The 15,167-nt window shown below is 32.8% G+C and overlaps 1 protein-coding gene across 1 annotated transcript; it reads left to right on the top strand.

Moving 5' to 3' along the window:
* The first annotated feature begins 1,005 nt into the window (after positions 1 to 1,005).
* Positions 1,006 to 6,699, top strand: LOC133325190 (RYamide receptor). Its single transcript, XM_061533980.1, has 7 exons — positions 1,006 to 1,066; positions 3,224 to 3,426; positions 3,636 to 3,784; positions 4,455 to 4,576; positions 4,719 to 4,951; positions 5,103 to 5,294; positions 6,157 to 6,699. The coding sequence occupies exons 1-7, from the start codon at positions 1,006 to 1,008 to the stop codon at positions 6,697 to 6,699; spliced, it is 1,503 nt and encodes a 500-aa protein (XP_061389964.1).
* The last annotated feature ends 8,468 nt before the right edge of the window (positions 6,700 to 15,167 follow it).

Genomic DNA, 15,167 nt, shown 5'->3' with positions numbered 1-15,167 from the left:
ACTATTGCGAATTCTGTCGTAAATTCAATAGACAGACTAACGGGAATATATGTGTTCAAGAATATATGTACGTTATGGCATATTTAATATACACTTAAGAAGCGGCGGAACATTGCAAACCCTTAGGGTTGATTGCTCTGCTGTTCTGGTAACACAAAACAACGGAACATTGTATGGCAATGTTTCATAGTGCAAAGTGAGGTGTTACAAATGCAACGACAGATTAAATATACTCTTCAACGTGTGACGAATTGTATAAAAATAGTTTATTTAGTAGAAATACATTTACATAGTTATATATGTTTTTCGATGAAAAATTCATTTCAATTAGTGCAGAGGTATACGACAACCTCACCCGTCCTTATGGGAATATTCAGTCTCTAACTAAATTAAATTTAAAGATTCCGCAAAAAGTCATCTTGTGTGTTGTATAATTCCTTGTGCTAATGGATTATTTAATATTCTTAGAGCTTACTCAGGCTTATTGAATTGTACGAATTAAATAGTCAAGGTTTTTAGTTGTATGACCAGCACAGTTGTTAAACTAAAATGTTTTGGCAGTACATTTTATATAATTTTAATTGTATGTGTGTGTGTGTGTGTGTGATTAAAATAGACTTCGCAAAATAAAACTTCACATTATGTTTTGTTATTTTATTGCTTGAGTAATTTTTGTCAAAAACATATTGTGTGTGGTTTTTTATTATGTTCGCTACATTTTATTTTTCTCTTTTTCTCTTCTTTACAGTAAAGTTATTAAAATGCCATACACCGCAGCAGTGTTCATCTGATGCCCTTATGCTCTTCGAAGAAATAATCACGTGCTGGTGTTAAGAAGAAAGGAAACAGTCACTCTTTTGAGGATAATAAGAAATACTAACAACAAAAAACAAGAGGCGCGCATTTAAAATAACCACCAATACGCAATCTGAAGAAATCATATGCTCCAGATGTATATCCTGTCACAGATGATATAAAGTGTTTGCTGTCATAGTCACAATAAAAATGGATGAATACGGCTTCACAAGGCTTAAGGAAAATGAAATTTTGGATGAAGAAGAATATGGTAAGTAAAGAAGAAAACTACAATGTTATATAGTCGAACGGGTGTGGATACTCTGGACATTTTTTTCTGAAAATCGGCAAAAACACCTTTAAAACTTAATATCGTGTAATGGGATATATTATCATATGAACTTGTCAATTTTGATAACTTTTAGTATAGAGATTTTTTACCCAACAATAATCCAAAATATTAACATTTAGCTAATTCGATTGGAAAATGAGCCCAAACTTCAACCCATATTGAAATCATTTTATCTTGGGGTGGTGGATTGATAAACTGATCAAAATTATAATTTCTAGTATAATAAAACAAGTAAAATTATAAAAGCAAATTAAGTAAAAACAAATGGCAATATAAAATTCATTCTCAAAAAGGGAAAAGTGGAAGGGATGTTAAAGAAACCATATTATAATATAAATATATATAAAATTTAAACATGTTATTATTATTTTTACTACTTGGGTTTGTTAGTGCCCAATTAATAAAAGTGGAACTAAAATTAAAGTAAACGGAAGGGATTGAATCTAGTCAAACTTCTTTAAATATTTAACATTAATTGGGCAATACAATTTATATAAATGTGACGGATCGGCACTACTTAGCTCTCTTAACATATTTATTGTTAGCTGCAAATATTTTTAATTGAAGTATCGGATCTACTTTTCTAAAAAAAAAATTGCAACATTTCAATTATTAACTGCCATCACTTATTGTTAGTTCCAATAACCCACCTACTATGTTTGTTAGCATAGTAGTAGTTTCCACAGTCCATGATACTTTAATGCATTGAAATTCTTAGAATTGCTGTTCTGGATACTAAACAAATAACAGCAGCTGATATTTCAAGGAAGTACATTTGTTCATTAAAATTTATGTAAAAAATATATATATATATATATGAGAATTTCAAATCCTCAATTGATTGCATAAAAAACTAATACAAATGAATGAATAACTTCAAGGAAATGTTCAAATCAATGCTAGAGTGGATAAACATAATATCAGAAATCTATAATGATTACTGAACCGTGGTATTATTTTTTTAGAGAACTATGAAATTCATTTAAAAATTTTCCACTCTAGCATTTTTTTATAACCAACGCTTGTAAATAGTCCTTCTATTTTAAAAAAAATCCACGCTTGTTAATAGCACTTCTAAAAAAATTAAAAACCTAACTCTTGTTTAAAGTACTTCTAAATATTAATTTAAAAATTGCCACTTGTTGACAGACTTTCTAAAATTTTAATATAGTCCTTGATAGTCGTTTTTAAAAATTAATAAACCCTCTTTTGGGATAGGTATCTAGTACGGTACTGTAGGATAAACCATTTAGTGTCCTCTGAAATGATGAAAACAAATTTAAATTTACAAATCAATGATGTGCGTGTACAGCGGAGATTGATCGAAAATAATAATGAGTTTTGCAAAATCTCATATCTTAATGACAGATGAAACAAAGATTGTCCTATATGTTTGAATTCCCCCAAACACAAAATATGTATGTACATAGGCAAAACTGTAAAGCATTCAAGGTTGAGTTTTTCATATTATGGCGTAGGGCCAATCCATATGATTAATAATAGAACTGTGTATGTTAATATCTTAAAAAACATTATGTTCCCATATGCCAGTTAAGAAATGCCCACACTAGCAAACTCGGAAATGACTGATTTCTATTCGAAAGGATTGAGGTAATGCCACGGCCTGCGCAGTCGCCGGATCTTAATCCGATGGAAAATTCTTAGCAGATGTAAAACGATGTGTGGTCAATGCTTTCCTTCTTTCTGTCCTTCCTTCTTTTTTTCGTTCTTAGAGGGAAGTTAATGCCGCATACACGTATATTTTGCTTGTGCCATTTCTCTTAGAGATTGGATTTTTCGTTGCAGTATTTTCCTCCCCTACAGTTATCAAGTAATTAAGTCGTGCGACTACTACCGTCCCACAAAATATAAATAGTAAATAATTGACAAAAGAAAAAGTTTCGAGGTCGGCTATAGTAATTGTTTACATAAATGAATCCGACGATACCATTCAATGGAAGAATGTCCTACCCTACCCAACACTGTTACATCTCTACGATAGATGATGAATAAAATTAACATTTTTATATAAACAAATGTTTGTATGTATTTGTGTATTTCTTTTCATCCAAATAGAAGTCCTATATGTTGCCCCCGCGGAGATTGTTGTACTCCTGTCTATATTCTATGGAACTATTAGTTTAGTTGCAATAGTCGGTAATTCATTGGTGATCTGGGTGGTGGCCACCACTCGGCAAATGCGAACCGTAACAAATATGTACATAGCGAACCTGGCATTTGCGGATGTAATAATTGGATTATTTTGCATACCATTTCAGGTAAGCTGGACTCTAATAAATAAATAAAAAAAAACAGAAGAAAAAATCAAAAACAAAATCGTTAAAATAATTGTACGTCAGCTTGTAAAAGTCGAGAGATTAGTTAAAATTATGGTTATTACGTATCCAATTTGTGCCATCTCTGTTTCTTTTGAAGTGGAATACTTGACTTAATGTGCTTATCCATGTTCTATTTTATTATTTTGCAGTTTCAAGCAGCTTTGTTACAGCGATGGACTTTGCCATGGTTTATGTGCGGATTTTGTCCTTTTGTCCAGGCGGTCAGTGTTAATGTGTCTGTATTTACATTAACGGCAATTGCCATAGATCGTCATCGAGCCATACTAAATCCGCTGAGGTAAGCTGTTCCACAGAAAAGTTGTAATAACACATTGTTGCATTATTTCCATAAACCTCAACTGCATCTACAATTGTAAAATAAAACAGAAAATTATTATTCCGTGCAAAGTGTGTTGCGTTAATTGGTATATAAGGATACGTTCTTGCAGAACAACAATCAGGTTAAATTGTTGTTTTTGTATTAAAGGCCAAAGACTGTTGGTACACAATTGAAAACATTTCCATTGAATATAAAAAGAATACCTGGCAATTTACGAACTTTTTGTAAATACAAAAATTAATGTGAAGTGTTATCCCACTTATACATCTATTCGTGGAAATTCTCTTGCCAAGGTTGATTCCATAGTCCTTGAGCAGCCGAACATCATCGCTTCGTCTTCTCAATCATTATGAAGAAAACGGTGGTTACGAAATTGAAATAATAAGTCAGTCCTACTGTGAATGAGAAATTTGCTGTGAATTACTAAAACATGAAAATCTGTGGGTATATTTATATCATCCTTGGTCAGACCTCTTGATAGTTGCTACCTGAATATTTAATACAAGCTATAATAACGTCCTCACCAAATATATATATATACCTTCACCATTAAATTTTTGAGTTTAAAATATGTAAATTTATTTGTAAGTTCCATTTTTCTAAATTTGTTACGAATTTCCATCCACAGGGCTCGTCCTACGAAATTTGCATCGAAATTCATTATTGCCACTATTTGGCTGGCGTCATTGACCTTTGCTACACCCTGTGCCATTGCCTTTCGAGTGGAATTATTGCATGAGCGGCGAAAAGGTACGTAAGGATTTTTCTAAAAATAATCCCAGACAATCGCTTATTTGCATAGCTATGATAGCCGGAACAATTTGTCCCATTTTCTTACCGCTGGTTCTATTGCCACTTACACTGAAATTTCTCTTCCATCTCTATTTTCCAGACACTATCAACAACACAATATACAATGTGACAACACCATTTTGCAATAACGTAAATCTGTCCGAAAGTCAGCTACAGACATACCGTTATTCGCTAGTATTCGTTCAATATTTGGTGCCGTTTTGCGTCATCAGCTTCGTTTACATACAAATGGCCATACGTCTGTGGGGTACTCGAGCACCGGGTAATGCGCAGGATTCAAGGGATATCACATTGTTGAGGAACAAGAAAAAGGTACACGACTCACATGGATGCAAGTTCTGTGTAAATAACACTAAATGTCCAGTGTGATATACAAACGCCTCCCGCTTTCGTGACACAGCATAACCCTCTTGTGGCATATTTTTCATTTGATTGCGTCGGTGTTTGTCTTATTTTATTACAGGTTATAAAAATGCTGATTATTGTTGTGATTGTATTCGGAGTCTGTTGGTTGCCACTGCAGTTGTACAACATCCTTTACGTTACAATTCCAGAGATAAATGAATACCAGTTCATCGGTATTGTTTGGTTCTGCTGCGACTGGCTGGCCATGAGTAACAGCTGTTATAATCCTTTCATCTATGGTATATACAACGTAAGTATGTAGCAAGATGGCATTAAAGTGGGAGAAGGTAGACATGGTAACCATGATATTACGAAGAGGCGTTTTATATTTATTTTCCACCTTTTTATTTGTCATCTGACAGATTTTAATCTGCCAGAGGCGATAATTCAACACAACTTGATTAAAACTATATGAACATCGAGGCTGAACGAAGTCTAGGGTTTATGTTATGTTTTATCAAAGTAAATGACAATAGCTCCACTTTTATATTTGCGTAACTTCGTCTGGGCAGATGACAGGATGACTGGATTGTGTGCGATATCGGCGATATTTGGTCGCAAAAAGACATCGCCGCTTCCCACACATCAATCGATCGATACATTTATTGAGAAAATAAACGATAGAGTAACCACAATGACCGTAAGGATTTAAAAGTGGGATATGAACATTTTAAAATGTACTCAACGGGTGGATTAGATAGATATTTGGGAGATCTCGGTTCACGGTGAGATTGATACACTGAATTTACCATTCACGGTTAGAAATTTAATTTTATGATTTTTTAATTTATAAGGCCCATGGTATGGCATAGCCCCCACAGATCATGTCCAATTTTATGTTATTTAACGGATTTTATGACGGATGTGACTGCAATTTGACATTCTTGGTTTTTGATGGACAAAATACGAATTCGCTTCATTGTACGAATAGGCGTAAAAAATGATCATATAAAGGGCGTTTTGTGCGTTAGTAGATCCTAGCCTAATTTTCTACACTAAGAGTATAGTATTTCCATTGGTCGCCTCATGGTGAATGATGTAACTATGGCGTCCGAATCGATATTTCATTTTCCTGTATTCATTTCTATCGTTACTTTTGTTCTTTCTTTTAGGAAAAATTTAAAAGAGAATTTAATAAACGGTTTCACACGTTCTTCTGTCATTTCAATACAAATGGCGAGGTACATGAGCGCACAATGTCAATGCATACACGGGCCAGTTCGCTGCGCTCAACATATGGTACATCACGTCTACGAAATCAGACCCGCGCCAGCAGTATCTATAATCGGCAGACGTCGAGTGAACGAAGCAGCAAAAAATATGAAAGCCCACAAATGTGCAATTTTATAACCTACAATGTAAATAGCAATGGTGAAGAGATCATGATAAATGGTCTAAACGTTAATGGTAGTGATCTGAAACCCAAAGAAATCGTCTCCGGTCCTCCCAGTTCGGGTTGCCAATGGCAACGAAACAATTTCAAACCCCTACATCCCGAATTGTTGGAATGTGATAGTAATGAGGAACAGGCGGTGTTGGTGGCTGATAAACATCCCAAACCGATGGACTCTAATGTAACCAATAAGTCTAGTAATTCCTCAATTATTGAGGAAACAGTGATTTTAAGAACCCATCATCACCAGACAATAGTCTAAGAGGCGAAATTACCCAGGGTGTGTGAAAATAAACAGGAATAGCTAAAATGTTAGTACAACTATATTAAATTTTGTCAAACATACTTGGAATACTCTTCAGTAATTATATTAAATGTAAAAAATATAACAACAAACCCACAAAACTGTACTAAGTACTGTATACGTCTGGAACGTAGCTGATCGAAGGTGATATCTTCCATATACCTAGATAGAAATTAAGTAATGAATCCTTTGAACGAAGATTTCAAGTCGACTGATGTTAAGTGAACCGAGTGCTTACAGTTCATTTTATATCTCCAACTCTCTCTAGAAATTGTTTCATATCATTAAATATTATAAATCTACAAATGTATGGTAAATTAAGACCTGAGGCATTTACAAAGAACAAATTTTAAAATGTTATTAATTCTGGGAATTTCCTATAGTCAATGTACATTGTCAGTATTACGTGTTTTAAAATATAAAATTACTATTGTAGTTATTATTAATTTATTATTAAGTCTAACATTGATGTATGTTGTCAGTATTATTTAAATATATTCATTAATAACAAATAAATGTGTACATATTCATCTCTATACATTGGATAAAGGTTTCCACACTTTAGGGTTAACTTGGATTTATTGACTATGATTGACATACAACCATGGTACGTACAACAATAAGAAAATTCCAAATAATCAAAAGAAATTTGAATACTTATAAAATTCAAGGAAATTGTATAAGTACCCAAATGTATTACGATGTTCGGAAAATTGGCAAATGAGGCACTTTGGTATTGAAGGGAATTTCAATTATTTGATATAAAGGATTGTTTTTTATTACACACACACACATACACATGACCAAAATAATACCTACACGCTTCAGTATGCATAGTTTTCGTTCCATTCAAGAAATGTTTGCATTGTAAATTGGAATTCAGTTGAAATTGAAATTTCGTTTTTAAATTGTACTTAAAAACTACTTTTTGTGTGGATCTTTGAGGTGAATAAATTTCTATACGCAATAGAAAGAAAAACGTCATAAAAATGAATGGACAAAATAATAAGTACATTTAGAAAATCGTTAATTTATACAAGTACATTCGATTGTTTTAGCAAAGATTGTATTTTATGATGTTTATGTGTTATTAGTATTCTTTGCATCCACCTCTATTTTGGATGATTTTTTCGCTGATTACTTACAATTTTCCTAAAATTTTTCAAAAGTATTTTCATACCATATTTTTTTTTTGTATAGACTGCCAAAAGTGACCCTTATTTTTAGCATGATTGATTCTGCAGTAATGTGCAGTTCATAGTGGTTTCCTATTGGATTCAAGTGCAATAACTTCCTAGCAGAATCAAGCATTTTCATTATATTGTCCTGGAAACAATCCTTGACATATGTTGATAAGTGTTTGGAACCGCTGTTGTGTTGAAAAATCCACATAATAAGTATATTTTCTTCTTCTTGTATCGTTCGCTACGCTTTTGTATTCGAAATGGGTCTCTGGTTCTGTCATGTGAAATATGGGATGAAGAAAATCAACTTCACGATCTTTAGTTGTCACCTCCGCCACCACCCCCCAAGTTTCACTGCAATTCTGGTAAATAATATAATAAATTTCCCCTTGATATTGAATTTCTTAACTGAGATGTACATATTATGTTGGCCATGTGTGTATATCGAAGGTATACTATTAATAATTAAGAACAATATCAGGCAAATGACAACCATAAATTCACTTACGGTGCCATATCATTTTACTTAATCCCATAGTTGGTATCCTATGTGCATGGTGGTCGTATTGCCTTAAATGTTAAGCCAGCGATATATTTAATGTATGGAGCAACCACAAATAGATGGCGGTCTTGCTAATCTATGGCTCACACCAAAGTACACAGACACAAACCGGAGTGTATAAAAACCATCAGGCACCACCAACAAATGTATGTTAACAGAGTTCTGTAAACAAAATGTTAAAAGCTGAACGTGCACTTTTTAAAAGTTGAACTTAAATCTAACGATAAAAGTTCAGAATCATTCGCATTAAAATAGCAAATGGAGCTTATCTTATCTTATAAATATATAAATTTAAATTTCAAAGGTGTTTCTGGGATGTTGACTTAGAGAGGTTGAAATTCTTTCACGAATGAAAAGAAACATTCCCGAATTCTCGCGAATGCTCAAACCAGAAACAAGAATAACCACAAACGTTCGTGAACTCAATAGTTGTTGGACATGTGTTTTCTTATTCTACACACTTTCTGCTACACACACATTCATTCGTTGTGTGTGTTTACTTTTTCATGATATTTTTGTTTGTTGTTGTTTTTAACATGGCTTGCGAGCATTCGCGATCATTTGTTTTTGGAGTTTTTTCAAAAGAATGTTCTTCAGCAACAAATGCTTTCGAACAAACGAATCAACGACGCTTGCAGTGAAATTTTATCATTCGTGAATTGTTCGTACAATGCGAACATTCAGAGAGATTGCTAATGCTTGTTCATTCCTTGTAACTTTATCATTCGCGATAAATTGAAAATATTCGAATTCTCGCCGTGAATATTCGTGAGAATGAGCGTATTTTTATCATTCTTCGCTCCCTGTTTAAGACACTGAATTAATTAGTTTTAACACGTTTGGCTGACGTGAGAATGATATGATATACCGCTAGACGACACTATAAACCTATGCATGTGTTTACTTATGGTATAGCGCAAAAGCTGTCAGAGTGGATGCTATGTTATAAGCGAGACGAAGCGAGTGCAAGAGATAAAGCGTGTTGTGCATGAACTCGCTTTGTCTCTGTTTATTATTTTAATTTACCGTTATTGATCGGGTTTTAGCATCGTTCTTTTGAATCTTATCGCATTTTAATGGCACGGATCAATCTGTCGGGATTTTTGTGGACTCAAGTCCAAATTTAATTAAATAATAATAAAATAATTGGGAAAAAATAAGGGAAATCGATGCAGAAACATTTGTTAATTTCGTGTTCGTTAAAAACTATGTTCAAAATATTTTGCGATATGAAAAATTCCTCCTCTGAATCCTTCTTGAGTCAATAAACACCAGTTTATAACTGAAATAGACGATGTAAACAAACAACAACATACTTTGCTCTCTATAGCATCCACTCTAACATACTATAGCATTGGAGTAACATGAACTATTATATCATGTAGTATCGCATCGCTTCTCGCTTGCACTCTGACGTCAGCCTTATATATTTGAAACCCTCATCTACTGAGAAACACTTCTAACAAGAAAGCTCAAAATTATCTGGAGAAGCTTTTGTAGTAAACTAAGCCGAATGCTCACAAAAACAAATGCAAAAATATCTAGCACTTTTTCGCATGAAATCGTGTAGTAAGCCGAGAGGGGATGGAGCTTTTACTATCTTATACATGGACGCATTGATGCAAACTGTGCTTACATTACTGTTAACGTTATATGTTACTATCCAGGGTATTTTTTAACTAGAATCAAAAGAGATGGAGGTAAAATTCATTCAATTCGAATGCGAATAGATTTAAATAATTTGTACTGTACACATATTTAGGTCTTATATATATATATTGTCGACGCCCGGTATAACGAATGATATATTGTCAGGCACATTCGTTATATCGTGAAGTTTTTTATGGTGCCATTTTATTTAAAAACAAAAATGTTAATCCACTTTTCATTGGCTTTCTAATAAACAATTAATTAATTAACGTAATAACAGTAATAATAACGAGTTCATATACAGTGAGCAGCAAAAGTCATGGTACCCCATACAAATAAAAAAATATTCAGTAATTACTCAAAAAATAATTTACAAAATTTAATACAATTATTTTTTTATGTATTCACTCCTATACTACAATAACGGAAAGTAATATTTCATTTATTTGTTCCAACAAACCATAGAAAAAATCGAGATCGTGTCAACTCCAAATGGGGAAATCCTATTCCGAAATAGGTAAAGTGATAAACAGAACGAAATCAGCAGTCCAAAAAGTGGTTAATCGGTACAAAAAAAAAATATATAATTGAAAATAAGCCGCGATCAGACCGTACCAGGAAGCTCAACATCAGAGAAGAACGAAAAATTGAATATATATTTTTTTAAAAAAAGGTACATTTACTAGCGCTCCTAAAATCGTGCAGACTTAAAAGAATCATTTGGGAAAGCAGTTTCAGCAGACACGGTACAGACAAAAAAACACTTGTTAACAAAGCAAACAGAAAGAAGCGTGTCGATTTTGCAAATGATTATAAAAACAAGACAAATGAGTTCTGGGAAAAGTTACTTTCTCGAACGTATACAATACACCACACATGCTGATAACACCTCCACACAGCCCGATTTAAATCCGATTGAACACCTATGGGATCATCTAGATAAACGAATCCGAAATCATACAATCTCCAGTATGGCGCAACTCAAGGAAATACTTCTGACGGAATGGGATAAAATATCGTTGGACTACACTCAAAAACTTGTATACTCAATGCCCAAACGATTGAATGATGTTTTTAAACTCAAGGGATATCCTACCAAGTATTAGGTAAGTCAATTTAATTCTAAAAATTAAGTAATATTAAATAATTCATTATTTTCTCCAGAGGTACCAAGGCTGGACTTTTTGCTGTGGAAAAACTATGGACTTGGCATTATGTCGATTTTGTTTTATATTTTGTTTTAATAAAAAAATGAAATATTACATTAATTTGTTGTAGTATAGGATTGAATACATGAAATAAAAATATATATTTGAAAATTTGTGAATTTCTTTTGGGGAATTACCGAATATTTTTGATTTGTATGGGATACCATGACTTTTGCTGCTCACTGTATATTTCTAATAATGCTGTCCCATTATTTTTTTGCGCCAATCGTTATACCCAGTATATAAATTTGGAAAACTTTCGCTCGTTCGTTATATCCCGAATTCGTTCGTTCGGCTGTATATATATCGCATGTGTGTTTCTTGATATCGGACTTTTATTTTTCGGAAAGAAGGTACTGTATCTCCCTAATGCAAGGATGTAGCGACGTTAAATTTTGTTCATATCCTATTTAGGTTAGGTATAGAAAATATTTCTATTGTCACGGGTAAAAATTTGGGACTCAAACGGTTAAATACTAAAATTTCTTTGATCATAGCAGTTTAACGGTTTAACACTATTTTACCATTTTTATTAAAAAATAAAAATTTGTAACTCTAGTAAAACATTATGTTTCCCATTCGCTGTCGCTTTTCAATGTTGCGTAATCGACTCTGCCAAAAGAGATTTGTACATCCTTCACTTAGTCCTTCCGCCGCTGCTGCATCGTTAAGAAGTTTTTAATATCGCGTCCGAGTGTCGCGCATGAATAAATTATTAAATATTGTGAAATTGTGCAGAGAAAATTAAAAGTAATATATAAAACTGAAAATATATTGAATTTTGAATTAAATTCATGAAAAAGAATCCTTTTTCAATTTGTTTTATTTGTCATGAATTTCATTTGTGTGTGCATGGGTTTCGTAGATTTCTCCTCGTTGTGTCGGTTTTAGAGAAGTGTGTATCTGAAAAACAGATTCGATGGAAATGTGTCTCCAATTTGCTTTTCAAATGTAGGTTTGTGAGTGGTGTCTGACAACAATAACTTGTGGTTGAAGTTTTCACTTTCTTAGGTTTGGAGCTACACTTACTACATGTTCCCATAATATATACGGTAAGTTGTGTTTTTTTCTAAATATTTACGAACTGAAGTTGTTAACGGTCTGATTAAAATTTACCGTTATTTTCACATGCCGTGAGTACTGTCTCGGTTATATTGCCAATTTTTCGGTTATGTTGCCACTTTGAATTGTCAATCAGTATTTGGCAGATTAAAATTCTATGTTTACTAGTCGAACAAATTGTTTGAGGAAAATGCTTTACTTTCGTGTCATTTGATGTTATCACAATGATGTTATAAGGCAACCAGTAAGGAAAGTAGTAAAGTCGGATGGGTCCGAATATATGATACCCTTCACCACTTTGGGTATAATCAACAGATGAATCCTAACAGACGTCGAATTTTTGAAGGACCAGTAAAATTTTCATTTGGTCATTTGGTCACTGACTGCTCATCAACGCCCAGACGAAGCGGCTAAAGGTAGAAACTTGAAATTTGTATTACGGGGGAACGGTTAGGTTAAGAACTTTGAAATTTGGCATGCAGCTTTGTTAACCATAAGCTTTATGGTATGTGTGAAAAAATTTTGAAATTTAGTACTGGGCTGTACTGAAAATTACAATGGAACAATTTTAATGGAACCGGTGGAGATAGATATCTGAAACATGGTATGTATTACAAATAGAATGATATGCAGAAATAATTTTGGAAATTAGTACAAAAAGGTACTAAAAAGTACTAAAACTGTTTAAACCCGGAACAGTTGGAAGTAGAACCTTGAAATTTGGTGTGCAGCTATGGCAATAATAAGGGAAGGGGTATGTACGAAATTTTGGAATTTAGTACTAAGAGGTACTAAAATAATACATATCTAAAACTTGGTATGAAGCTTAAGCTGTTAAAAATAGAATGATAGGCAAATTTTCTTTTTTGAAAATTAGTACCAAAATGTACTAACTAGTCCCAAAAACTGTATTACGTCGGAACGGTTGGAAGTAGAACTCTGAAATTTGGTAAGCATCTTTGCCAATGATAAGCAAAGGGGAATTTGTGAACGAATTTTGGAAATTAGTACTAACGGTACTAAATATTGTACTACGATGGAACAGGTAGGGATAGATATCTGAAATTTGGTATGGAGTTTAAGCTATTACAAATAGAAAGATGTGCAAAAATATTGTTTGGAAATTAGTACTAACATGGAACTAAATAGTACTACAACTATATTACGCCGGAACTACAACTCGGAAATTTGGTATGCAGCTTTGTCAATGATAAACAAACGAGAATGTGCGAACAAATTTTGGAAATTAGTCCTCAAGGTACTAAAAAGTACTAAATAGTATACTACGATGGAACAGGTAGGGATAGATAACTGAAATTTTGTATGTAACTTAAGCTATTACAAATAGAATAATAAGCAAACATATTTTTTTTGAAATTAGTACTAGAATATATTAAAAAGTTGTGAAACTTCGCATAAAGCTTAAACTATTACAAATAAAACACCATGCGTACCATTTTTTGGAATTTAGTATTAAAGTGGTGATAAAAAGTACTAAATAATAAAATAAAATGGAGCTGGTAGAAATAGAAATCTGAAATTGAGTATGTAGCTTACATATTGCAAATAGAATGCAATGCATTATTCTTTCGAAATTAGTACTAAATACAATAGTATAATGGAACCGGAAGGAATAGAAATCTGAAACTCGGTACATAGATTTAACTAGTACAACACATTGTATACGGCAGTACGGGTGGATATAGAATTTGGGTACAAGGTTTTTTTTTTATGAAAAACAATACTTTTCGCAATTTTGTTTGACATTTGTATTTAAAGTACTAAATATTGAATACGACAGAAGGAGTAGAGGTAGTATAAAGTACGAAATAGGAAAGGTTAGAGACAGGTATCCGAATGTTAGTATTAATCTTTGACTATGGCAAATAAAACGTTTTATTGACATATTTTTCGAACATTTTTACTAAAAAATACTAACGGTTATTTGAAATATAGTTTCCAATCCCACATGGATCTATACCACAGCGAACGATTATGTGAATTTTGGTTAAAACTTCCAATGTGTTAAAAAACGGACGATACTTTATATACAAATAAGGTAAACTATGCAAAGAAGCCGCTGAACACCACAAGTACTAAAGAGTAGGCACTTTTAAACACAAATGATGTTTCAACCACAATACAACGACTTCCGATGTAATGAATAATGGGCTGGATCTTTATATCGAGGATATACTAAAAATACCGAAACATTTTTCGATTGTGGATTTTGTAACACGTAACACACCAGAAATATTAAATTTCTGCAATTTTAATGGAAATCTTCCCTATAAAGACAGATCTCTGTGTAATAAATGATGCGCTGTGCAATATGTACTAAAACGTACTACATATTTTACCATTAGTATTAAATTAATAGGTCCATGGGGAGGATCGAGAAAATAGTACACTTTCAGAAAATATAAAAATTAGTAAGTTGTAATCGATTTAGTAGGATAGAAGCAGCAACGTTTCTGTTCGAAAGAAATGCGAAGTAAGATCTGAGATTAAAAATATATATAACACTTATAATTAAAATGTTTCAAATGTATACTTAATCGAAAACAGTATTGTGTAGCTAAATTAATGTTTATTTTTTTAACTATAAAAAGATTCGCTAACAACCTAGCGGGTCTATGCTTTACATAAGAATAATATATGTAAATATTCGTTAAGGTTGATATAGATACAGGCGACGATCGGTATAACAATTACTCAGTTTAATGAATTCGGGATATAACGAATGACCAAAATATTGGT

This window comes from Musca vetustissima, unplaced genomic scaffold, assembly GCF_032173495.1.
Source record: "Musca vetustissima isolate MV318-11 ecotype Yass unplaced genomic scaffold, APGP_CSIRO_Mvet_v1 utg2699, whole genome shotgun sequence".
Lineage (NCBI taxonomy): Eukaryota > Metazoa > Arthropoda > Insecta > Diptera > Muscidae > Musca > Musca vetustissima.
Note: the sequence above shows the minus strand (reverse complement) of the source record. Positions and strands in the feature narration are given on the sequence as shown.

Excerpts from the sequence above, each read along its gene's own strand:
- LOC133325190 (XM_061533980.1), top strand. The coding sequence starts at position 1,006 with ATGGATGAATACGGCTTCACAAGGCTTAAGGAAAATGAAATTTTGGAT. Across the intron at positions 1,067-3,223 it reads TTTGGATGAAGAAGAATATG|AAGTCCTATATGTTGCCCCC; the intron begins GTAAGTAAAGAA and ends TCATCCAAATAG. Across the intron at positions 4,577-4,718 it reads ATTGCATGAGCGGCGAAAAG|ACACTATCAACAACACAATA; the intron begins GTACGTAAGGAT and ends TCTATTTTCCAG.